This window comes from Pelmatolapia mariae, linkage group LG4 (assembly GCF_036321145.2).
Source record: "Pelmatolapia mariae isolate MD_Pm_ZW linkage group LG4, Pm_UMD_F_2, whole genome shotgun sequence".
In the NCBI taxonomy this organism is placed as follows: Eukaryota; Metazoa; Chordata; class Actinopteri; order Cichliformes; family Cichlidae; genus Pelmatolapia; species Pelmatolapia mariae.
Genome location: NC_086230.1, coordinates 11,908,237 through 11,935,827, shown reverse-complemented (window position 1 = coordinate 11,935,827; position 27,591 = coordinate 11,908,237). Strand labels below are relative to the sequence as shown.

The window sequence follows — 27,591 nt, the reverse complement described above, 5'->3', positions numbered from 1 at the left end:
TGCTGATTTGAGTTAGCTGTGCACTTTGGGAAAGGCAAAGTCTATTTTTCATACCGCAGCAGCATCAAAGAATTTATTTTCAGATTAAGCATTGAGGGAGACGTGCATTTAACGAGCCAACTGAGCCTTGCTGCGTTTTCAAGATAGAAACCAAAACACGCTTATGTTAATGAAAGGTGAGAATAACAACAGCACTGACAACAAAGGCGATATTAGCACTGCTGCATGCTTTACATCAGTGATGAGTTACAGACACGTCAATTGGAAGGACCTGGTTTTAAGGCATTCCCTTTGTTTGTCAGGTTTCGTCACTAAACATCTTCATGGTAACTACGTTACACATTATTTTGTTATCAAGTTGTTTTTTCCTGGTGTTGTTCTGCCTGTTGCAGCAGCTTCCATTGTGGATGTTTTATTTATAATGACTTTATCATGGAGCTGCATGAAGTGTCATGGAGCATTGTGGCGAGACACTTCTCAGACCACAGTGTGACCTTACATAGCTTCAGGACTTTTTTGGAAAGACAGGGATGTTAATCTAAAAAGAAATATGGAGGGATTGCAGCGGTCGTGATTGAAAAGTGGTGTTATTCCGGACATACGGCGAGTAAAATTAGTATTGAACACGTCACCAATTTTCTAAGTAAGTATATTTCTAAAGGTGCTATTGACATGACATTCTCACCAGCTCTCAGTAACAACACATCCAATCCACACATCCAAAGAAATCAAGCTATAGATGCCCATAAATAAATTCATGTACAATAATGAGAAATCACACAGGGAAACAGTATTGAACACATGAAGAGAGGGAGGTACCTATTAGCTGGTTCAGTCCCAACTGATGGCCTATAAAAACGTGTCTTATTACCAAGGTGTCACACAAGAAACCGCTCATGATGGTTAAAACCAAGACATTCAAAACTGTATTGTTGCGAAACATACTGATGGCACTGATTAGAGAAGAATTTTAAAGTACTGCAGGTTCTGGATTATGGCACTGTTGGAGTCATAACCCAGAAGTGGAAAGAACATTATTTCACTATAAATCGGCCATGACCAGGTGGAATCAGTAAGTAAAAATCTTAAAACAAAAAAAACAATAACTAATGCCCTCAATCACCTGTATGTACGCTCACCACACAAGACTCCATTGCTGAAGAAGCATGCTGAAGTGTTTTTAAAGTTTGCTGAACAACATTTAGACAAACCTAGGAAATACTGTGAGAATATAGTCTGTCAGATTAGACCAAGATTGAACTCTTTGGATGCCAGAATACACACCATGTTTGGAGTTCAAACGGCACTGCATAAAACCCCAAACACACCATACCAACAGTGATGTTCGGAGGCAGGAACATCATGGTGAGGGGCTGTTTTTAAACATACAGCATTGGCGCGCTTCATATAATTGATAGAAGGATTAATGGAAAAATGTACCCAGACTTTCTTGATAAATATCTGCTCCCATGTACCAGGATGTTGAAGATGAAACCAGGGCGGACGTTTCAGCAAGACAATAATCCCAAACACAGCCAAGGAAACTCAAGTGGTTTCAGAGAAAGAAAAAGAAGCTGCTAGAGTGACCCAGCCAATCACCTGAGCTGAATCCAAGTGAAAATCTATGGGTAGAACTAAAACTCAGAAGGAACCTTCAGGATTTGAAGCCAAATTTAAACCTGAGCAATGCATGCAACTAGTTTCTCCATACAGGAGGCATCTTTGAGTAAACACATGGTTTGGATTCCTCCATCAGCTGATGCAGCGATCATCAAAATGACTGTAGCCATGATTAGTGGCTTATCCACCTGACTACCCCCTATTCTAATTACTGGATGTGCAGCTGATCACTTTCTCTAGTATTCAGTTCAATTCAGTTTTATGTCTATAGCGCCAACAACAGTTGCCCTACAATAGAAGAGCAGCCATTTGCTATGACTGGCTGTTGGTGAGGGGATGAAGACAGCAGTGCTTTGACAAGGACAGATACACACAATCTTCACCATCTCATACAACAAAAACTGCATTAATTTGAGATTTAAGACCCCCTTATTATATTATATTTAGATTTGTATTCATTGAACTCTCTCTTTTTTTTTTCTTTTACCTTTTTGAGCTTTCTTGTTCTATGAAAGTTCATGTTTTGGCTGCTGTAAAACAGTAGTGCCCTAAGTTTGGGGATCAATAAAATATATATCTTGTTATTTTAACAAATTTAAGTCTCATCATCACCCTATAGTCTAAGAAACAAACTAATTACACTAATTGCACTCCACAACTCACTGAGTGTCATTTCATCTGGTTATTGCTTTAACTATTTCAGGAAAAGCAAAAAAAAATTGGAGCTGTGTGCACATATTTATCTATTGGCTCTAAACACCTGCCAGGCAATGATGAAAAGTGGCACTGTGCCTGAACAATAACTGAAATTGAAAGCACTGTTGATGAAACACAATACTGTAAAGGAGGAGAATGGCCGACGGAAACGGTTGTTTAGATCCCCAGTGTGTCATTCAATCACCTGTAACCTTGAACACGCGGCCCTCCAGTGGAACAATTTCCGACAAGTGGTGCATTGTGCCCTGTGTGTGTGTATGTGTGTAAGTACATCTATCATCCTTACAAATTGGGGGCAACATGTTTCTACTTTTTTTTTTTTTTTTTAACTGCACTTTTCTACTCTGTCTCACTTCTTCTGCCATTCCCATAATTATTTTCACCAAGTTTCATGTGCACTTCACGTACCCTTGTGCCACCGAAGGTCGAGGTTCGGTAACTTTTGAACAATATGACATGAGACACCGGTTGATTCATTTTTTTCTAATATTCGCTAAAATTAACATTAAATGATATTCAGACCAAGACTAGCAAAAGTTGACTTAATGCAACTGCAACTTGGACTTTATAAAAAGGTTATAAGAATAGTTCTGTTTTGGTTTGTCCATGGTCCTCAGCTGGAAAAGGGTGGAGTGCCCACTCCGGGTCAGGGACGAGGCCCTGCCCCAAGTGGAGGAGTCTAAGTATCTCGGGGTCTTGTTCACGAGTGATGGGAGAAGGAAGCGGGAGATCAACAGATGGATTGGTGCAGTGGCTGCAGTGATGCGGACGCTGCACCGGTCCGTCGTGGTGAAGAGGGAGCTGAGTGTAAAAGCGAAGCTCTCAATTTACCGGTCGATCTACGCCCCTACCCTCACCTATGGTCACGAGCTGTGGGTAGTGACCGAAAGAATGAGATCGCGAATACAAGAGGCGGAAATGGGTGGCTGGCCTCTCCCTTAGAGATAGGGTGAGAAGTTCGGCCATTCAGGAGGGGCTCAGAGTGGAGCCGCTGCTCCTCCACATCGAAAGGAGCCAGTTGAGGTGGTTCGGGCATTAACAAGGATGCCTGCTGGGCGCCTCCTGGGCCAGGTTTTCTGGGCATGTCCCACCGGGAGGAGGCCCCGGGGCAGACCCAGGACACGCTGGAGAGATTATATCTCTTGGCTGGCCTGGGAACGCCTCGGTGTTCCCCCTGATAAGCTGGAGGAGGTGGCTGGGAAGAGGGAGATCTGGGCTTCTCTGCTTGGGCTGCTGCCCCCACGACCCGGATAAGCAGAAGAAAATGGATGGATGGATGTTTTGTTTCCAGCATTCACGGAAATTGGCACAGAAATGTTAAAAAGGGTTTTTCGTTGCATCCAATCAGCATTGGCATCAAACGTAGTGTTTGATGTCAGTAAAATAAAAATTGTACTACTAGACCAGTGAGGCAGTATCAATTGGCAAAAACAGTGGTGCCAATATAAATGTCCCAGCAAACTTGATATGTATAAACAAAATATGTGAAATTTATTAATTGTTGAGAGAGTCTATGAGTTTGAATACACTTTATTTGACCTGTTTTCATGCTGTGCTTATCCTGCTAACTCTGCCATTAATTCACAACATGCACTCGGATTATTAATGCTGTTGCTCGTTAAGTATTGTTTTATGATAATTGCTTAATGCACCACTGTGTTTTGATTAATGCTGTACAAATAAACTGACTATAGTGTGCAAGGTGGGCTTACAACAAGGCATTCCCAATACAAGTGCCTTCTAATTTTTGGCACTATCAGCATGTTAGCCAATATGCTTTCTGCATAGATTATTTGGAGACATATCTTTAGGCGGTTTGTTTTTTTTGGTAATGTGATCTTGTACAGGTCCATGAATGGCCCTTGTCTACAGCTACTTGTTTTCCTCCAGCGCCTTCAGTGCTGCTGCAGTCCACAAAATCACAAGCTGAGCTCTTATTAATGTGGTATTTTAATTCCCTCAGATGAATCACGTATCAAAAGATACAATTCATTTTTAATTTTGCTTTGCAGCAGTTCCCACACAACAGGTGCAGACACAGACAGACTGAGGGCAAAACAAAAATACCAAGAACCACTGGGGAGGCGAGAAGCTATGCAATAGAGGAGGGGGAGAGGGCTCACTGTAGGGTCGTAATGAGAGGTTTGTGTGTGTGCGTGTGCATGCCCAGGTGCACATGTGCGTCTTCTGCTCTGTCATTGCACCACTGGCTGTTGTGATTGCTTGACCCAGGGTTTCAGCGCATTACCACCTTAACAGCTTTGTGGCTGGATTTATTCGTTGACTGCACACACACATGCACCCAAACTCACATACACGCATAGATTTGTCGCCCGCAACCAGGTGAAGGTGTCTCTCGGTCAAATGTATGCAGGCCGAATATGAATTTTCAGTTGTTGATGGACATGCAATCGATGTGATAAACAGTTTCACTGAGGCGCAGCCTTTCCTGGCAGAAAAGTGTCTTTTACAGACAAAACAGACACTACACTCACTGGCTGCTTCATTGGGTACAAGTGTTCAAGTGCAATTAATGCAAATATCTAATCAGCCAATAACTATGTCTACATGCATTTAGGCTTGTAGACATGTTCGACACAACCTGAAGTTTAAATTGAGTGTAAGAATGTGGAAGAGACGTGATTTAAGTGCCTTTAAATGTGACATTGTTGTTGATGCCAAATGGGCTGGGCGGAGTATTTCAGAAACTGCTGATCTACTGGGATTTTCCTGCATGACCATCTCTAGGGTTTACAGAGAATGGTCCAGTAAGTAGTTCCAGTTTATCAGGCAGAAACACCTTGCTGATGCCCAAGGTCAGAAGCCAGAGAGCTTTGTGCTATCAGACGGGCAACAGAATGGTCAACAATTGGACAACAGAAGATTGGAAAAATTTTGTATGGTCTCATGAGTCTTGATTTCTCCTACAACATTCAGATGATAAGGTCAGAATTTGACACTGCCTTGTGTCAGAGGTTCAGACAGCGGTTTAAGTCTGCCTAAATATTTTTGCTGAATATGTCAATCCTTTTATGACCACAGTGTACCCATCTTCTGATGGCTGCTTCCTGCAGGATAACATAAAGTCATAAAGCTCCAATAATTTAAAACTGGTTTCTTGAACCTGAGTTCACTGTACTCAAATGGCCTCAGCACACTCCAATAGAGCACCTTTGGGATGTGGTGGAACGGGAGATTCACATGGATGTGCAGCTAACAAACCTGCAGCAACCGTGTGATGGGATCATGTCAACACAGGCTGAAATCTCTGAGGAATGTTTCCAGCACCTTGTTGAATACGTCACAAAGTAATATGCAGCTTTAAAGGCAAATCACAGTCCAACATGATGCTAGCAAGGTATACTTTATAGTGGCCACTACTGTCAGTAGCATATCAGCAGGACTCATAGCCTGTTCACACTCCCAAACTATCACATACTGAACCCTGGTCAGGATCTGTTGCCTTTACGTTGTAACGCAGTGAGTTCCCTTTCAGTGTCATTTTTCAATAGGGTTCGACAGGAGTCCCTCAACATCTGACCTCAGGGGAAAGTGGTCTGCTGGTGTCATCAATAAGGGAGCGTTAACCAAAGAGTGTCATGGTAAACAAGTTAATGTCAGAAAAGCAAACAGAGATAGAAATTATAGAATTGAAAAAATATTGTAGGTTTGTGAAATCGTAGGAGATGCCACCTCACGCTGGACGTCGATATTAAAGGGGTACCTATGTGTTAAAATATGGCAAGATGAGGTTTCTGACCAAGTGTCTCTCCGTGGCACATTGTGAGTGAAAATGTCTTGGAATCCCTCTGGATTAATCATTCACTCATCGGAAAAGCTTCCTCTCCCATGGCTTGTTCCTCTCATCCTTCCATCCACCCCATAATAATGCTACTACAGACTGTCCTTTCATTACTGGTCTTTGGTCACATCAGTGAAGTGGTTAGCTCATGTATCATATCTCGGGTTCTCCTCTTTCTCTTATACCAACACACACTCACACACATACTTTGGCAGATATGAAGTAAACAGCTGTGTTTAACAATGGGATAGTAAAATGAGCAAGTCCCCAGTGTGACTTAATATCATCCCTCTGTTCCCTCTGGATATCTTTATAGTTCTCACTCCTGGTTTTGTCCCTCTCCTGCAGTGGTCATCACTCTGTCTCTGACCTCTTCTTCCTGTGAGTTAATAACAAGCTTGCTTGGAGACCTTTGCTTGAATCCATGACGTCTGCATTCATTTTGTGCTTCCATTAAAGGCAAGCATGTTTAAGGTGAATGAACAGGTGCTTCAAAAAAACACATGAAGACAGAATTGTTTTTACAATACTGTGAAACTTTAAAACTATTGAATCTGTTAAAGAAAGCAAATCAAATGTTCACCTTGTGTCGCTATTATGGAAATTTTACCTCCTCACTGACTGTCAGGCTCATGTGACATTTAAACATAAGAATATCTTTTCCTGTCTTTTTTAATTGTCTCTGTAATCATGTACAACCCTTGAAAGTTTTACATTCTGAGCATAAAGTTACAACCAAACAACAAGTCCTCATTCAAAAATGCAAAGATCAAGTAACATGGGCCTACAGCAAACATCATAACAAAAAAACAACAAAGTTTATTACAGTTACATTTAGATCTTCTTCAGTTCTGTGCTTTTCTATTTCAATATAAGGATGATAAGTTGAAGTACACAGGCAAAATATTGGATAATTATTATTCGGTTCAGAAAAGGTATATTATGACATAAAAATATATATTTCATTTAAGAAAAAGGTATACAGTATTGTCTCTAAGATAAATAAATACATTATGTCCTGTAAAATATCTGATAAAAGAAGAAGATATGACATGTTCACTGACTTGCTGTGAACTGGAAACTATATATCTCATCATAGAAACAACCTGATAGCCTGACAGTACCAACAGTATCAGTATTTGCTATGATACAGCTATTAACTGTGATAAATGTGCAAAAACTACAGATCTGTTGCTTTCTGTTGCAAATCTGTGGCCATCCACATAAACATAAATTCACATTAATCAGAAATAACGGTGGCGTAGCAGCTGAACAATCGTCATTTAACTGCAAAATTACATTGTTGCTCGGAAACTTATTTTAATGTATGAATTTAACCATAATACAACCAGTTCAATCAAGTCCCTTACCACAGCGGTCCCCAACCTTTTTTGCGCCACGGACTGGTTTATGTCCGACAGCATTTTCACGGTGGCGCAAATAAGTACAACAAAATAAAACCAGTACCAATACCAAAAAAAGGAGAAGATTTATTCATAACACAAGGGAAAAGACCCAGGGAAACCGAATTAACTATAAAAAACGATAAAAACCCTGAAAACCATAAATTTCACAGCCGAGCCTCAACTCTCATAACCCGGTATCAAACAACTCACGGACCGGTACCGGTTGATGGCCTGGGGGTTGGGGACCGCATAGAAACACATTGAGCTCATCCACACAGACTGACTCAGATTTATTGCACCATGTTGGCAATCGGTGTGAGAGTGATTGCAGTCACTCCAAGTCAAAACGTGATTGGTCAGACTAGACAACCTGGGCAATGGCTTTGCCTTTGCAAATGTACAGTTGGTCACCATAACCACTCCAAATGGGTTGGCAAATCCAAAACAATTCACAGCAATTACAGGCAACCCCTTATTTTTGCTGGTCTCAAGGAGGTTATCCTATGTTTACTCTTATAGGGACTGAAGCATTAGAGGAGATAATGTGATGTTGCTGTAGTATCTAAAAATCTTCTGTTGGCGGTCTATGTAACAATACGTATATACTGTATGCAGTACTGGTCTTGGCTGATATTAGCTTTGTTTACTGATATCAGCCTAACAGACAGCAGTGGATGATGTTTATCTGCTGCATTGATTTATGTCTGGCAAAACTGTGGCAAAAAGTAGAAATACTTTGAAACAGTTAAATTACTTTTATAATGAGTATGTTTCCATCTCCTGGCATAACATAGGAAACAAAACCCTAAACAAACAAAATGAGATATTTTATTTTATAATGAGCCTCCAATAATGAGCAATCTAATTGGCACTTCTCTGATTTTGTTTTGTTTTTTTCTCTTTTTTTTTTTGGTTTTTTTGGAGGGAGTTAGTGGTTTTGTTTGTTTGTTAATAAAAATTCTGAAAATGAATATTAAGTATTTTAATCTGGGGTGATATTTGCTTAGACTTAGAAAATTGAGTTAATTGTTTTTTTTTTTTTTAATAAATTTTGCATTATATGAAAAATTTGCACTATTACCATGAAGTTGTTTGCTTTATTATAGGATGGACAGCTAAATACTATGTGATCAACCTATGTCACTTCTATTCTGCTGATTAGAGGCATACATATAACATTTCTGAACATTTATTTTCACATTATGACCTGAATGTGGTGAAGACAGTCAACCAGATTTCTGAGGGATTTCTCAAATAATCCTTGAACTAAAGAATTCAAATTCACGCAGTTGTTTGATTCGGGGAATAAAATGTGCCAAGCGATGCCATCTTTCATTGTGTTATTGGTGGCATGGTGCAGTTTAACATTAACAAGTGCTGATGTCTACTGCTTCTTCCTTCTCCTCCTCCTCTTCTCCTCTTCATCATGCTTTGGGGAGGTTGAGGGGAAATGCGGCGATGACAGGATTTTAAAGAAGCTCTTACTCTTAACACCCAACAGGCTATCTGGTCAAACCAAGCACTCCCTCTCTCTCCCTATCTTACTCCCTCTCTCTCACACACCCACACATCCACGCACATACACCCACCCACACCCCCACCCGTTCTCTGTACTAGAATTAGCCACTGGCTGCATTCCAGTCAGATCCGCTCAATATTCCACCCTTCCAAAAAAAACACCCTCTCTCTTCTCATTGCTCTCTGGAGGCCACACATTGCCACAGTCATAGTTGTGTCACAGCAATCAATCACCCATCAATGTGAAACAGCTACACCGATGCAGAGAAAACACAACGCAACCTCACTGTCATTTCCTCCAAAATCATCTGTCCTTTGGAATCTCCATCCTGCTGCCTGACCTCCATCCTGTGGTCTTTCGCTCTTTCCCACCTATCACCATATCCATTGCTCCCTCGTGGTTGCAAACTTCACACCCATTATCACCTCACTGTGATTCACTCACTTTATTCATTACCGAACTGGTGACCTTCTCAGCCATGTTTTTTCCCATTTCACATATGTTGAGAATAAATACTTGAACATTCAGAGAATGACTTGGACACGGAGATGGGATGTTATGGCTGTGAATTGAAATGAGTTTCAAAGACATGTTTGCAAATGAGCAGGGTTATTCTCACAGAATAGAAACCTTCTTCTTTTTCTGTGATACAACTCCATAGTTTGACATTTCTCTCTGGCTGAGAGCACAGAAACCCCACCCATCATCAAAATCTTTGTTTGCAAGAAGCAACCAATCAGGAAAAAGCTGGCTTAAAGGGAGTGCTGTCTAAAAGAGAGAGGATACTAGGTAGGGAGTTGCACAAATACCCCGTCATGCAAAGCTACGCTAGTAGATTTAGTGGATAAAATGTGGAACTGGAAATTACCAAAATGAGACTAATAAAATTTGGTTGCACCGCTACTTTGGTTCTGTTGGAGTTGCATGCTAGCCCTATAGTCTGCTAAAATCAGAACCAGCTTATTGCATGAATATGTAGGTGTGGCCAGTAGAAGGTTAGCTTAGCTTCACATAGAGAATACTACCCAGAAAAGCAGCTTTGTTAACTGGCTGCTAGCTTTAGCAACTTTAAAGACATTTATCTCTCATTTGGCAAAAAACTTAATTTCCTCAAAAATATTTTCACTTAACTCTTTAGTCCATGCCTAGTATCATTCATCTATTGCATATCACTTCATTCATTGTTCTACTTTTCTCAGTTCCTACCTAGAGTTGGTCATGTCGGTCTGCCCTCCTTGACTCTTCTCCAGCCCAAGTTTGGTGAAAATCCCCACCAGCACCATTATGGCCACCACTCCACAGATAATATACACAATCATGTGGGTCCGATCCCGGTCCGGTTCCTCCTGGGCTTCTGTAACAGGTGCCGCCGGTCGTCCCGTGTTTGCCCACACAGGTGTGTCATAATTTGAACAGGATGTCTGATCCAAACTGTGGATTTTGAACTGGCAGCAGAAGCGGTAGAAGCAGGAACCGCAACAGAACAGGTAGATACCTGCGTTACAGTTAAACGGTGGGTCCCACTGGCCCATCACATCATAGTAACCCCAACAGCGGTTATCCCCAGTCGGACCTGCTTGCTCCTCTGTGTCTGGTGTCGGGGTTATTAGCGCTGCTTCTGGTGACGTAGATGGTTCTGTTGTCTGGTTGTTGGAAGAGAACTGCGCCAAAGCCTGACCCGACGGCTGAAAGTTCAGACCACCCAGAGAGATCAAACCCAGGAGGACGGATAAAGATAAGTTCACCAAGAGTGGATGAATGATGGCAGCCATCTTGGTCTTACTCCAGTATCTTGTGATGTTAGTCCTGATGTGTAAGAGTTAATGACAGTTCCAACTGAAAGCACCTAGGTGTTAGAAATAAAAGAAATAGAGAGTTAAATATCCTCCTTGCCCAGAGCTGTTAGTTATAGCAAATAAATGAATCTTTTTGCTGTGCAAGCAGTGCAACTTAATGAGATACAGTATCAGTGAATCAGGAAACTGAAGAGGAGAGATCAAGAGTTTTTTCCCATAGTGATAATCTGAAGAAGCATTAAAAAAAGCATTCATTAACTAGTTATTAAAATTCCGATTTACAGAAAACTAAACTGTCACCGTGGGAGCAGAACAAGTGAGGAAAAAGAATCTCCCATTTTAGCATGCTCCTAGCTAAAGTAAACGTGGGCCCTTGTGAGCGGAAACTCACATGCAGAGACACACGATAGTCCTCGGCAGTTAAATACGTGTAGGTGTGTGTGTGTCAAAGCGCATTCTAAAATTTCTGTCACCTTTTACAAAGCCATATGTCATCGGCAGACAGCAGAGGCGGTTGTAGACAAATCCAAAGCTGGTGGCTTGGAGGGAATCCAGTTTAAGAGGCCGCGTTACCTACGAATGAACTCGCCTCTGGCATTTCTGACAGTAAGCCCCCCCGCAGAGTGAACGAATAATCCGCAAAAAGTGAGAAGTCTGGGGTCCTGATGGCGCTAGCTGGAAAGGCAGATATCTCTGAAACCTGCAGGGAGTCATGGGTTCCCACGTGGAAAACTTTTCACTCCAAAGATGGACTCATATTCCGGTGTGGGGAAAAAACTCTAATGCTCAGCAATGGAGCCAAATCAGTTTCGATATCATTAAAAAGAAAGAAAAGGGAATAAAAAAAACTCTGATCAATAGTTTTTCACTTAAGTTGTCTTCGTCACCCACTACTCCCTCTTGAGATTTAACTTGCATCCATCATCCTCTTACTCTCACTGTCGGCGCTCACAGAAAGCTTTTTTATTTTTGTAGTGGGCATCTTTTTGCTGTCACCTGAGTCCACTTTGGTGGGTGTTTACTTCCTCTCCTAGAAGCGCAGCTCCAGTCTTTCATCCACTGAAGTTTTTGTAATGTTAAATATTCAGCTTTTATGACTAAAGACAGTATTGGATAGTTCCTTTCTATTTCCAGTCAGAGCCAACAGGTAACAACAGCTGTTCTGTTTTTTGGGGGAAATTACTCCAGGCTCTCGTCAAGCTAAAATCCTGTGGTGATTACAGTCCAAAAGCGTCCCTCTTGCACCTGAGGCGTGTACACGTAATCTCACATTCACTTTTTGAACACATACAGCTCCAATCCCCCTGGTGATAGCACACTGTCAGTGTCAGTCTCTTTTAAGCGACCCACAAGAGTCCAGTGGTTTTTCGTGCTCTGCGGGCACCGGGCTCCTGTTGCTGCTGCTCTGTGTGTGCTCCACTGAAACCCCTCCTCTCCGTGGATGCCAGGGTCTCTAACAGACCCAGGACACCAGCTGGGTACTCTGTCTATCAGCCCGCTCAGTCCTGCCCTTCAAGTGCTTAGGCGAGGAGAGATGAGAGAGAAAAGGGGGGTGGGGGCGGGGGGGAGAAAGGGGAGGGCTGATGTTGTGATCTTAATGTCTTGGTGCTGCTGCAGCCGAGACTCTGGAGAAGCCGTGAGAAAGATAAACCTGTCGGAAATACTTGACCAGGAGTGGAGTGGCTTGTTCTTTAATGGCTGTGTCTGCTCCTTTGTTTGGCTCAGTCTTTTCTTTTCTTTCTTTACGCTCTGATCTCTCTCTATCTTCTCTATTTTATAATTTTCCCTCTTTCTGTCTCTTCCACAACTTACCTTACTGTTTCCCCACAGCCTCTAAGTAGGGCTGTTTGTTGTTGCTGAGGAAATATCACTGTGAGGTCAGAGAGCCCGTGGACTGCCCTTTGCACTTTCAGCCAGCGCACTTGCACGAGCCTTGCTGGAATAAATATTCCCGCAGCCCAGCTGGATGACAAAGACAAGTGGAGATGCGACAGCCAAACAGCAGAGTGGCACCGAGGGCAGATCAAAAAATATCCTGTTTTCAAAAGAAGCCCCCTTTTGGAAATATAGAGCTGCGTGCAGCAGAAGAGCTTCGCTCTTGCTGGTTCAACTATTCAGTTGGCAGGTCTTTCAATTTTTCCGTTAGCATCAATGTATATATATATATATATATTTTAAATTTGTCTTTTTCCCCCACTGAGAACAAAAAAAAAGAATGAATTACAAAAAAGCTTAAAGCATTAATATGCAACAGTTTTTAAACAAATGTTGCACATTATTCCCCAATTTTTCATGCATTTTGCTGTCAATTAAGTCCTTTGTCCGGCTGCAGCTTCTTTGAAAACAGGCATAATTTGATATATATGTATAGGAATTTTATATATATATCATATGTATGTGTTTTCACTGGTGATCTGCTTGTGGGATGCTCCAAACAGAAGTGAAGAGCAAAGGAGACGCTATAAATGCTCTTTTTATTCCATGTTTCCCCGTTGTTGTTGTTCTTGTTGCTGCTGCTTCCTCATCAGCGTGTATTCCATCATTTCCTCGTCGCCTCACTCTGCTTGCAGCGCGTGTATCCCGTCCACTGGTGATGCTCGCAATGCTGCTGCTGCTGCTGCTCTGGCAGGACCGGATGACAATATCCCGCGCACTCTCTCCCTCTCTCTCCCTCTCTCTCTCACTCCTCCCTCTCCCAAGTCACTCCTCCCTCTTTCGCTCACTCCTCCCCTCCTTCTCAGCATCTTTCTCACTCACTCTCTCGCTCTCTCTCTCATACACACACACATACACATCCATACTCACTCATATCTTTTGTGCGCAAATGAACACAGCTCCCGCTTGCTGACTCTCCCTTTCACTCTCCTCCTCCCTCCCTCATTATGTGTCACTGACACTCTCTCCCTCTCTCTTTTTCCCTCCTCCTGGTTTTTCCTGTGTTTTTGTCTCGGCCTCGTCAACACTCACTCTTTGTCCCTTTTGTTTCAGGTTACCTCTATTTCTCTCCTTTTTCATCTCCGTTTGCCTTTTGTCTTGCTAACCTTTTCAGTTTCTTTTATCTATGTCCGGTGCCCCGTGCCTGGGTTTTCTCATTCTTCCATTGTTCCTATGCTTTATCCACTCTCTTTGCCCATTTTTCCATGGTTCTCCCTCCTCTGTGCTGTTTTCCTTTTTCCAAAATGCCACAGTTCAACATATAGGAAGAATTGATGCTGACTGAGCAGCAGGTTGTAATGTGCAGGAATGCTGCTGTGTTCATCTGCAATGTGTGCGTGTTTGTGCCTCAGCGTAATTACTGCGCTAATACCTCTGCACAGTTCGTCTTTGTGTGAGCATGTTTGGACCATGCGTGGCACTGCAGTCTATTAGGGCTGATTTAGGGAAAGAGCGAGCGGTGGTTAAAGTGAGAAAGAGAAGTAAGGAAGAAAGGAAGGAAGGAAGAGGAAACAAGACTTAGATAAACAGAGAGGAAGGGGAAGGAGGAGGCAGGAAGAGAGAGAAAAGAGGGGAGGAGAGAAGAGGACAGCGGCTGCCAAAGAAAGAGGGTGGCTTGACAGAATAGAGCAGGGGGAGGGAAAGAGAAGAGGAATTATCATAGGAAAGGGAGGGGGATTAAGAAACATTGAGAAAGCTAGTGGAATAGGAACTGACAGAGGGATAGTAGGAGTGAGGGAGGGAGCAAGAGATATACATAGGAAGAGAGCAGACAGGTAGGAGGAAAACCATCTCAAGGGAAGGTGACATTGGGCGTGGAGAGAAAGAAACAGGAAAGGCAGGAGAGGAACAGGGACGGACAGTCTCCAAGAAAATTTCCAGGATGAACCGAAGAGAGAGATGGCGAAGCAGACGATTATGAATTTTGAATACTTACAGATTTAATGCGGAATGTGAGCCAGATTTTTAAAGAAGTAAAAGAAGTAGTGCCTTTGGGTCTGGCTATGAAGGGGCCAACCATCATCATTTTTGCATAAAAGCTTTAAAGCTTTCCTATAATTTCCTTCTCACCCCCTCTCTATTTTATCTTTGTTTATCTTCTTATCATCCATTTTCTTTTCCCCTCTCTCACACATTCACTACAGACTCTTGTGTTTGAGTCACGCTATCTTTTGTTTTTTTTTCTTTTTCTTTTGCCCCTGCAAGCCCAAGGCTCATGTTCTCTTGCTGTGTGTACTCTGTCCAACCCTCTCGGCCTAAATTCGCTTAAAATCTCTGGCAAAGCGCGTCAGGAGTTATGTCAAAGAAACACACATGTGCATACTTCAAAGGTACACGAAAACATTCATGCCGACACGCACGCTCCGGTGACTTCACACCACCGCTATGTGGCACAAATCAGCTAATCCTCCTCCTCCGTCCTCCTGTCTAGCAGTGTCCTCAGCATATTTTCTCTCATTTAAAGAAGGTCATTAATTAAAAGGAAAGAAAAAAATTCAAAGTCAATGTGATTGAAATTTTGGTCTGCTTTCAGATAGGCAAGATGCTGCTTTTCAGTGGTCAGAAAGGCAGTGAGACATGGGTGCACAGCGTGTTGGCTGAAGAGCAGGACAGGAGGCAAAGAGGGATGAAAATGGATGAAGAGGTACAAAGATGGCCCCGGGGGAACGATGGAGGGCAGAGAACAGATTGAATGGGAGATCTTAAATCACTTCACTTTCTCTCTCCTTTTCTGCATGGCTATGGTCTGATAGCACGCAGACTCCCATTTCTGCATTGCATAGTTTTGCTCTTTGGTGACGTTACCTAGGATGCATATGCATGTATTATTTTCTCCCTTAACAATGACAGTCTTACAGTAACATTTAAGGACCTTTGTGTCAGATACTGAGAATGCCAGGGCACACATTTGCTACAGGACAAGATCTGTTTTTCAGAATTAACTGCTCTACAAAAGACATTTGATTTACAGAAAGTTGCATGGCACAACAGCATGAATGTGTTGATTGAACAACTTGAATACATCTCTGCAGAACTGCCGTGTTACAGTTTGGGTGAATCTGCTCAGGTAACCTTGGGTTCGACTAAAGTAAATTTTGCTCTCAGATGCTGAAGATGCCAATTTTTTGTAACCGCATGGACTTGTGGGTTTAATTGTCAACTACCATACAGATGTGTGTTAAGATAGTCCACAAGTTAAGTGGCCAGACCATCAGTTCAGGTCTGTGAACTAAAAATCTCCTTAGCATTAATTAGATATAGCAGTGTATGTAAAATAAGTTCACCGTGCTGATTAAAAACGTGCCATTTTTTTAATGTAGCACGATGTTTTATTCTGTGAAAGTAAGCACAGTGATTTAGTCAAATAACAGCAATTTTCATTTAATCACTTAACCTTATTCATTCATGCAAACTCACTCATTGCTCACTGCTTGAAACCTCTCTTTCCCTTCCAACCAACAGCTCTTTTTGTTTGCACTGTTTCACAGCGAACAGTAATCAGGGCAGTTTGTGTAAAACATGGAAATCAGCTTTTGATTGGAGACAGTTAGCTTAATGCAAACCTGTCAGACTTTAGGAAAATTTGCAGCCTGATTGTTTCCAATGATACACATAAGCTACTTAGTTCAGTTACACTAGAGTAGAAACAGGATGGCAACTTCCTTGTGATTAGGGGAAACATAGGTTGCCCAGTGATTGTGTTGGTTTTTCTTAATTGGAAGGAGTTAAGAGAGTTCGGGACCAACTGGTTGATAGTGCAACACCCACAAGCTCAGAGCGACCACTTTCAATCCCAAGCCAGTTGTGCAGAGCGCCTAATGGGAGGCAAAAGGGCTTCAAACAACCACGATCTGATCTGGTGTATCTCTTTGCAATAGTGGACTCAGCTGGTTGCCATTTGTTACAACTATTTGTTCATTTATAATGCATGATTCCTACGTAGCATTAGTAGCCTTACTGTAACAAACCCACGACAGACCTGACCACATCTCAACACTTTTCAGGATATTTTATTTTGGTTGTCTTTCTTTTACACTCTCGGGTTCAGCGTTTCAGTCGCCAGCCGCGCACACATAAGCAACAACACAAGACCTTCATTCTTGTTTTAAGCCAGCGAGGCGTGGTTGTGGATGCTGCTCAGGTGATCCACCTCCCCCGCAGCCGCGCTGCAGACCACGCCCTCCACATTTACTAGTACCTTACTAATGCTTAAAAGTGTGACATTATTATAAAGTGCTACCAAAAAGAATGCAGCGTCTTCAGTCATGAAGACGCTGCTGTCACCTTTACTTTGTGCTATATATTTCATTTAAGGAATCTTAAATTCCTTAAAATAGTCTTTGTAAAATTTGTAAAATAGTCTTTGCAGACAAATAATATAAAATGCTTCACTCATTTCATTGTGTCTGCATGATGGATGTGATTGAAACTGTAAGCAAAATAATCAACAGCTGTCGGTGCGTCTTTGTGAGCTGGATGAATACGCTGACATGCTGTACAGGCTCGCTTTCATGGGCGTCTGAGTCGATGTCACAGCAGCACACATGCAGCACTCTTTGCAGATGATTTCTTCTTAGTGAACATCATTTGTGCTAAATCCAAAGTATTTGCAGACAACAGATGATGATCTGCTTCGAGGGACAAGCGCTTCACCTTCTGTTGTGCCAGGCATTTGATTTTTGTTGCATGTCTGCCTTTTTGCATAGTGTTACTTATCCAGAAAATTCCAGGAAACTTCAAGCTGCACAGTGTAGAGAAGAGCTGTGACCGGCACATGCAGGCATGTGGCAGACCCGGGTTTAGGGAGCACTCGATTTGCTTTTACTTTGGGTTTTAATCAGCGGAGCACACATTTTCATTATTGCTCCAGAATGCTCATTTATTTGTCGGTTTGTTTGTTGGTGGTCAATAAAATTAGACATGAGTGCAGTCCACAATGAAAGTCACATATTTTTGAAAGAATTCATAACATCTGGTTCAAAGTTTTTTTGTTACTGGTAGCTCCAGTTTGCATTGTATAAACAGGAACTGCTGCTATAGTGAAATGAACCTAAGTCCATCAGAAGGATCATTTTCAAAGACAGCAGAAATGTCATCTCTTCTCACTTTTCTCTTTGCCTCTATCTTTTCATCCTCCTCGCTTTTCACTTTTCCCCTCTTTTTCTCCCTTACATTCCTCATCATTCACTTCCGTTCTTTACTTTCTCTTCCTTCCCTTTTCTTCACCCTTTGCAAAATTTCATTCCAAATTTAAGGAGGATAGAAGCGTTTCCTCAAAGCTAACCTCGGTTTTCATCTCTGTCACCTGCCATCTCCGCTGCCACTTCAAACCACGTCTCCTCTTTACTTTTACTTCGTCCTTTCCTGAGTCTGTCTCCATCTCTCACCTCACTTTCTTTCTTATCCTCTCATCAAACTGTCTCCCGTGTCTCTCAGATTCCAGTGCATGTGCAGCACCACGCCACTCCTGTCACTTCCACTCTGTTTTTCCTTGTAATGTAGCATTCTTTCGGCACCGTGTCACTCCTCTTTTGCTTGCTATAGCTAGGCATCCTTCCTTTAGTCTCTCACTGTCACTGACTGTCACTCCCAAAGGATTATTTCAGGGCAGAGTAAATGGATGGAGATACATGACAGCAAGTCAGGCCAGGCCATGAGAGGATGCACGGAAAAACAGATACTCCAAGTTACACAAATCCAAACCACCATAAGCGGTTATTCAGCCTGAGCTAACAAACTCAGTTCACTTCAGTTTACTATTACAGCTAGTTTTCTACTGTTTTTTTTTTTTTTTTTTTTTTTTTTTTGCAGTTTTTAATATCAAAAATAAGAAATTTCAGACTGTCTCGCTGGAGGTTTAAATGTCTTTCTCTGCTCTTATCATTGCAGTTCTCTTTAAATAAAATTTTTATTTGCAGAATGCATCTCAGATCCCTCTGGGGGTTGCATCAGGAAGGGAATCCGATGTAAAAATCTGCCAAATCAAATATACGGAATTACCCGCTGTGGCGACTCCTCGTGAATAAGAGAGCAGCCGAAAGTATTTTTTTTTCTTCTTTTTTTTTTTAGTTGAAGAATCCCCCATGTGGACCAGCTGGGTCTAATTCCCAGCTGTGGCCCTTTTCATACTGTGATCACTGTTTGTGTGGAGCCCTCTGAGCTTCTGCTCTTCTTCAGTACAAAAGAAAATACACAGAGAGCTCGCCCTGTCTGTCTGCGCTGTAAGGAGAGCCCTGTGCTAAACTCACAGTAACAATGTGGATCAGTTTCAGTTTCACACACACACACACACACACACACACATACACACACACACACACACACACACACACACACACACACACACACACACACACACACACACACACACACACACACAGAGTATATGCTATATTTGATGATTTTTGTTTTTTTTTCGAGAAATGCAAAACATTTTAAACCAGCACAGAAAAGTATACACTCTGACCCAGTTTCATGTGTGCATTAAGTCTTATCTTCTTCCGTATATTTACCTTTTGACGCAGTTCAGTTTTTGTATGATTTGCAGATTAACATCATCCTGTCTGGCTTCCAGCAAAACCACATTCATCCTTCGGGCCAACAAGGTTCTAGTTAACAGCACTTTTTTAGAAATGGCAATAAACAGATGCTTCATCCGTTACACTATAAGTTTTGTATAAACATCATCCTACAACTATGAAAGCATTGTCTAGCAACATGCTAACTATAGAGCTATCGACACTGACTGCCTGACTGCTTTCAGTCAGACTGTGATACAGAGATAAATTCCCAGCCCTGTTCCCCTGCGGTGAAAATGTTTCAACGTTCTAACAAGATTTCTTAGTCTTACAGTGTTTTCACACTTGTGGTGTTTAATCCCTTTCATTCAAACTCTAATTCATTAACAGACCAAAACAGCTGCATCAAGACCTCTGAACCTAAAAGTCACTGGATGTACAATGAACAAGGCAAAAGATATTACTGGCAAATATGGAGACAACAACAAGCTCAAATAAAACATGAATGCTTGGCTGCAATGCAGTTAACTAGTAGCGTGGAGTTGTGAGAACTATGGTGAACTCCATAATAAAAGATCACTTTCTGACTATTTGTGGTAGCATTAACTAAATTTGGCTGTTATAGCTGATAATCAATGATCCGGTGTTCTGCTAATAACTGAACACCACTCTACATTCACTCAAACCGGATGCAATATACAAGCTTAACTCTTGACTGAGCAGCAGCAACTTGAAATTTGCTTGTTTCTGCAATAACTACAAAAGTACTGATTGAAGGCATAAGTATTGAGCTTGCACTGGCCCTTCACAGCAAGAATGCCTCGTGAGTTGGACTCTTCCAGTTGATAATGGATGACTGGACGGCTGCTCAGTGATCAATAATGAACGAACTGAGAACTCCTAATCATCCAACACGAGCACCAAGGGTCGAGAGCTAGTTGTAAAGTCAGCCAGTACAGAGAGGATTATCCTGCTGCGTCGCTACAGGAGGTCTAGGTCATTATTAGCTGTCTGCCTCTGTTTCCTCCTAATGCAGTCTGAATCCCCCGGACAGCCATCCACACACACACACACACACACACACACACACACACACACACACACACACACACACACACACACACACACACACACACACACACACACACACACACACATCCACAGTGTGTATGTGTCAATGGGGACAAACACAGTAACTCAATCACCCAGTCAGAGATGTGATCTGTCTTCGCTTGTGCCTCAGAAAGGGGTTAGAGTAAAGAGGGGTGTTGAAAGAATCTGTATGTGTGTGTGTGTGTGTGAAAAAGATAATAAGGTCACCTATAGATGAACAAAGACGTTAAGGAAACTAATAAGGCAGGAGAGGCTGAAATAAAGAAGAGTTGATGCACAAATGTCAGAAGAGACCCCCAACAGACTTTAAATAGTTCATTAAACTTCCATCCATCTTTATCAAGTTCAGAGTTTTTAGACTTTGAGTGAAATTGATTTCCACCTATGTGTTAATGTTCTAATGTGTTTTTCTTCAAGATAATTTAGTCTCTTATTTTGTGCATGTTGTCATTTTATGTGTCTTTGCTTTCATTATGCATTTCATAAAAGACCTCCAGGGTTTGTGTGTGTGTGTGCTTTCTACGTCCACCCATGTCATTTTGCATTTCTTTGTGGTTGTTTTTCATGTGTTCGTAACGCCCTCGCATTTATTTTGAATCTTTTCGTTTTGGATGGAGCTAATGTCGACGCTCCCCGACTTGCTCTCCCTGCTCCTCGGCTCTCTGTTTCTGTTAAACTTTTGTGACACAAAGCGGATTTGTGAAATCCACTAGACTTTCATTGCAGCTTAGTGATGTGTGCACGCACACGCACATGGCTGGAGGTGTAAAGTCATTAAATTAGCATGTTTGATAAGCTATGCAGTGTCAGGACTGTAAATCACATGCATTAGCACATGTGAAAAAAAAATCTCTAACGAATTTGAAAGGATCTGTGCAGGCACTCGTTTGATTTTAGAGAACGTCTGTGCTTTGTATGTGAGTGAATTTGTGGCTTTCAGTGGATTAGCCTAGTTTAGGGCTGATGTTTTCATCACCCAGGCTCCTAAACTAAAAGACCCGCTTATGACATCACCATGCATCTCACAGTGCTTCTCCTCAGAGCTGTTTATCCAACTCTATATTTATCATCTCGCCACACTTCCAGAAACGCATTCCGGCTCTTGTGCAGTCTGTTACATACATGCCATAAAGAGCACATGAGCACCTGGAAGCTTTCATGAAGGAGGGTGAACCAGACAAAATCCCATATAGTGTGTAAATATGTAGCATATTGGAAAACAAATTGCCTCTGAGGGGATATTTTTCCTGATCTAAACTAAAATGTTCATGCTGAGATAGCACTATCAAAGTCAGGGCTTCCTCTTCTTTAAACTTCTTCAAAGGGAAACTAGAGTGAAGTAGGCTCATGGCAATGCCTGAGTTACTTTTTTTCCCCTTCTCCGTAAGAGAGGTTAGATCAGAGGATGCTTAATGGTTGAGCTGTACACTGGAATATTCAAAATTACCCCCAAATAATTTAATGTATCCATTCAAATATTCATTCAGAGAGGTCCAACATATATAATTCAATGAGACAGACCCGATTTAGTCACGATATATGTGTAATTAACAGTTCTAGGCAACATATTTTGCATACATCTGGTGTCAGTGAGCAGTAGGAGTCGAAGCATGTCTGCTTCTTATTGCTCTCAAATGATAAAGAGAAGCAAATACAGCTACTTAACCAAGAGTTTTATTCATTTCCTTAAAAAGATTTCTTTTTTTGTGTTTTTTTTTTTACCAACAGTCTGGCAGCACATTGAGTGCATCAGAGCTTTCTTGGAACCATAGTTCTGATAAACCCCTGATGTTGACAACACATTTTCCCGACAGATGGAAAGCTTTGAAAACAGTTAGGCTACAGTCAAACCAGCTTGTGTCAAAGTGGATTAAAGTCCTACAAGGTGAAGTCTCCTTTTGGTGTTTCATATTGCAGCTCATTAGCCTTCAGAGCTAGAAACAGCAACAGAAAGGTTTTCTCTGTCGTCATCAAAGCCTGCTGCAGTGACCTCATTATCCCACTCAAGTTTCAAAGCTCCTCTGTAATGGGTTCATCGCAAGAACTATCTCGACCTATCATAAAAATCTGAATCAAAATTATGTCCTCATATGTAGCGAACAGGAATATCTGAATCGCAGCTAAGGGAGAAAAAATTGCATCATTATTACATTTCAGTTTAATTCACTGTAAATATGCTGGAATAGGTTTCCTGACCGTTACAGTTATTCCTTAAACAAGCTGAATAACTGTAAAAACACTTAAAATGACCCACATGAATTTTTCCTGAGATTGCAGCTGCAAATTTCACCACAGACACTTGCTTCAGCTGTAATACTGACACTTCAGTTTAGCCCTGAGTTGGAGTCATTTATGTTAGTTAGCAGTGCACAAGTCCATTTATCTGGTAGTAGGGTGACAGCATATCAGGTTGTATTAGTCAATCAGTTTGTTGTTGCAGATAGAGAATAGACAGATAAACCCAGATTTATAAAATAAAAGGTCACCAGTGATGCACAGGTTGACAAAGCGCTTCTTTTTCCTTGTTTCTTTCACACAGTCAGATGCCTGACTGTCCATTGGAATGGTTCTCAGCAAGGTTCCTTGTTATAAGGAAGTTCTTTCTTCCCACCGTTACCTAGTGCCTGCTCATAGGGGGTCATCTCATTGCTGGGGTTTTCTCATTAATACTGTAGCATCTTTACCTGACAGTATAAAGCACCTTGGGGTGGCTGTCGTTGTGATTTGGTGCTATATAAATAAAACTGAAGAAAATTTAAAGGATGTTTGTTATGAAGCACAGGAAAAGCCAGCCGAAGACACAGACCGACAATGTGCACCAAAACAGCAAAGCAATGACGCAATCAAGAATAAACAGACTTCAGTGTTGGTCCTCTTCATTTCAGTGTCTGTAAACATCTCCCATATCTCAAAAGTGTTGTTTATTGAACAGCTTCTGAGGCAACTGCAACAACAACTACTATTTTATCTCAAATTCTTATAGGCATGATAATTTAATTACGTGGGCGATCGTGGCTCAAGAGTTGGCAGTTCGTCTTGTAATTGGAAGGTTGCCGGTTCGAGCCCCAGCTCCGACAGTCTTGGTTGTTGTGTCCTTGGGCAAGACACTTCACCCGTTGCCTACTGGTGGTGGTCAGAGGGCCCGGTGGCGCCAGTGTCCGGCAGCCTCGCCTCTGTCAGTCTGCCCCAGGGTTGCTGTGGCTACAATGTAGCTTGCCATCATCAGTGTGTGAATGGGTGGATGACTGAATGTGTAAAGCGCTTTGGGGTCCTTAGGGACCAAGTAAAGCGCTATACAAATACAGGCCATTTAACATTTTACTGTATCATAGTTGCTCAACAGTCTTACTTTTAAATAGAAATACAACCAGAATAAAACCAGTTGAGTTGAATCCCCAGTTGCAAAGAGTCACATTGAGAGATTGCAACATGCTGGCAATCTGTCTGCATTTGCAAGTTAGTGATTATTTGCAAACCCTCACCAATCTGTCAGAGAATGATTAAACTGAGTCCAAATGTTTAGAGACAGGTAGCCTCCCACCAGGTGATCTGTACGATTGCTTCGTAATCAAACATGGTCACCCAGAGTTGAAGGTGTTGGACGCTCAATCTCTGGACAACATAGCTGCTGTAACTACTTGCAAACATTTGCCAGGCACAAAGAGAAAATTGAGTGCAATCACCTATTTTACTTTTACTCTAGAGTGAACGGGTCATTAGGCTCTAAAGGAACTTGGTGAGGTTTAAAGATCATAGGCTAAAATTCAAAATGTTAAATGTAAAAAGCATGTTTCAAAGAAGTATTTGGTACCCTAATAAGACATGTGACACAACAGGGTTTTTTCTTTTACAACATCTGGCTCGGGATGTGTTTAAAACTGATTACAATGGATGATTGCAGCCGACTGGTTATATCACAATCTACCCCTGACATGTATGAAACTGAGACCAAATTATGAAGAGCAATTATTGTCTTATAACATCTGAACTGAGTGTGTGAAAGAAATGTTTAATACAGATGACACTTATTTAACTTTTGAGGCTATTTTTTGTGAGATTGCTAATGAGGCCTCCCCAAAGGATTGCAGTGTTTTGAAAATAAAGACAGAGAAAAATGATCCAGGCCACATCTGCGATAGAAAGGCAGATGCTTTTTTTTATATGCAGACTTAACATCTCCCAGCGGGCTCAGTGCAGACACATCATAAAGGGCTGAATGTAACTGAACATGAAAAATAGTATTTCTTTACAATAATATTTGCTTGACTTTATATTTGAGACATCTTTAAATAGCAATTCTCATTATTCCTATCACACATACCTCTGGTAGTTTTCACACCCAAACACAGCTTCACACAGAGACGCTTCCACCATATGTCATGTCTGTACAGTGTACAGTATGATGCTGGTGTAATGCTGTGAATGGGATGTGTCATATTTCACCAGCTTTCGTTAACAGGAAGTTCAAAATGCATTAAATAAGCAGATGCATGCACAAACGAAGAGCTCGTTTTCCATGCTGCGAGCCCTTAAGTTATACAATCATTATTAGTCCTTAGCGGGCCATTGTTATATCTGTAGTGACACTTGATGCAGAGACACAGTCAGCCAAAGCACGCATAAACTTTCTCTCATACAGAATAATGATCTGAATTTTACATCATCACCATAAAGGTTTATCGGAAATATAATCAATTGTGTATGAATTTCATTATCTTTGTCATTGCTAATGTAATCACACGATAGCCCGAGAGGACTGTAGCACAATCCTTTATCATCATAATCATCATCGTAATTGTTATTGATGTGAGTGGATGGATATTTAAAGCACAGCACAGCACTCGTCTTCTGGAAGATCATTTGGTGGGAGGATACGTTGTGAAAACTGTAATATTCCAATTATAGTACTGAACAGACTCTGCTGGTGTCTTATAAAAAGATTAAACCTGACATGACTATAAGTGCTTTCTGGATTTTATGTGTGAAATAAACCTATTTCAGTAGGTTTGAACTGGACAGCTTGATTATTTAAAACTTTGGAGATTCTAAAAGAAAAAAGTTGTAAAAGAAACTTGCTGTAGAGAGACCTGTTTTATTGGAATTTAAAAAATTTAAGGACACTGAGCACAAGCTGGACATGTGTGCCTTAAGTCAAGTGACAATTATCATCAAAGCTCGTTTATGACAATTACAGGTTTCACCAATTGACACAACTACCATCTTTTTGTATCCTTTTCAATGCAAGTGCTTTCTGTCCAACATTCATACTCCAATAGATGCACCATAGAGCAACTTGGGGTTAGTATCTTACTGATGGGTATTTGGCATGCAGACTGGAGCAGCGAGGAATCAAATCACCAACCTAGGTGACATGCTCTACCTGAGTTACAGCCACCCAAATGTACAAGCACATCTTTAAAACATGGACAAGTTTAGTTTAGTTTGTCTGAGTTCATATTGAAACAGAAAAGTTTTGCCCAGGAGAACTTCTATAGATGGGTGTGATATAGGACCTGAGTCAAATTTGCATTCAGTACAAATTTGCATTCAGTACATTTCTATTCAAGTTACAGTGTGTACAGTACATTTCTTACCCTGTAACCTCTTGTCTCCCACACTGACTGTGTTCACTTTTGTTTAATGACAATGCAACTGAGCTGAGTTTTTGACACATGCTGAACTTTTATGTTAGTAAGTGCTGCTGCTTTTGCCACTATTAGCAGCTGTTAGCTGCTGTTAGCACAAGTTAGTGTAACTTTCTTTGAAGTGGATATCATGTTAGACACACTGAACTGTCATACAATGTGATAATGTAATCAAACTCGTTATCTGAGGAACACTGAAGGGTCACATGTCTAATCTCCTGACAATATCTAATTGTGGCAATATGAATAAACATGTTTGTGCATGCTTCCATGTGTTAGAGCCCTGACTTCAGTTCAGGACTTGATGCTTGGTGTGAGGAGAAGAGGATGAGCTAGAAATGAGGGAGGAGAGAGTGTAGTCTTGAAGAGGAGGAGGAGAAAGACATAATGAGAAACAGAGGATGAAAATATACAAGTAGAAATGTTCAATAGTTATATAAAGTTGGAAGGAGCCATCTGTGATCTTATAACATAACTTATAAGATGTACTATGCATGTGTTCGGTCTTTAGCCACATACGTAAACCCAGTTGGACAGAATGGCAATGGCCATCTCAGATACCTTATTCAAAAGGGGGCAACATGTGGCTTCCACAAACCCATAATTTCTCTTATGTATTTTTAATGGATTAAAAGTTTATGAAATACCAGTTTGTTGGAAGATGTAGTTACTCATAAACCAATCTATATTCATGAGTACAAAGTTCTCTTTTTTAAAAAAATCAAATAACAGCAAAAAACAACTGACTGTACCTTTTTAAGAGAAACTATGCAGCAGCCATGAAGCCAAAATGTGAACACACACAGAAACACAGACGATCCCCTTACATCTGTCTTCTGACTCACCAGTCAGCACTCTCACAAATCAGCAGTCGTGCATCTAGGTTTCTTGTGCAAAACTGAAGACTGCTGTTGTCAGGAGGTTTCTTTCATTCGGTGTCTGCAGTTGAACCACAGTGTGCTGCAGCTAACTACAGAGATGGTGCCCAACAAAATAATTACAGGCTCGAAAAGTAAAGGTTTTCATTCCCATAAAAGTCACAAGACGTGAGAAGACATTTCTGTTAAACAGCTTTGTTTCTGGCATAGCAATTAGCAGCATTTCTCATCATTATGGCAAAATAAGTCTTGTATAACTGCATAATTGTGAGAGCCATTCCCCACATGCGTTGCTGCTGACTGTCAGTGTGGGAGACAAGAGGTTGAATCCTATAAGCCGAGTGTGGTGTTGGGACTTAGAGAGTGATTATATTTGACATCCTGCTAACAATTCCCCTGGTGGTGAAAGCATTTAAAGGTACAAATAGCAAGATGTTTCACTTTAAGCTGGGGGCATATAACACAATAATAGCATCAGTTGTCAGCCGTGAAGACACTGTGGGGGAAAGCAAGCTTTCAGCTTGGTGGAAGAACTCTTGAATCAATGGAGGCTAAGGCACGGAGATGAGAAAACAGAAAAGAACATAGGCGCTATGGGATGAGGAAGGACTGGGTGAAAAGAAGGTGCCTTTCAGTTTAATT

General features: G+C 41.4%; 1 protein-coding gene and 1 long non-coding RNA gene across 2 annotated transcripts in view; one reads left to right on the top strand and one right to left on the bottom strand.

The window, feature by feature from the left end:
- Nucleotides 1–13,479, bottom strand: part of LOC134626016 (protein shisa-8) — a 119,287-nt gene extending 105,808 nt beyond the window's left edge. The window contains exons 1-2 of the mRNA XM_063471469.1: nt 11,334–13,479; nt 10,271–10,910 (exon numbers count right to left, since the gene is read on the bottom strand). Coding sequence (XP_063327539.1) covers nt 10,271–10,836 — 566 coding nt within the window. The 5' untranslated portion in view covers nt 10,837–10,910; nt 11,334–13,479. The remainder of the gene's footprint in view (nt 1–10,270; nt 10,911–11,333) is intronic.
- Nucleotides 1–27,591, top strand: part of LOC134626017 (uncharacterized) — a 141,840-nt gene that overhangs the window by 80,339 nt on the left and 33,910 nt on the right. The window lies entirely within an intron of this gene.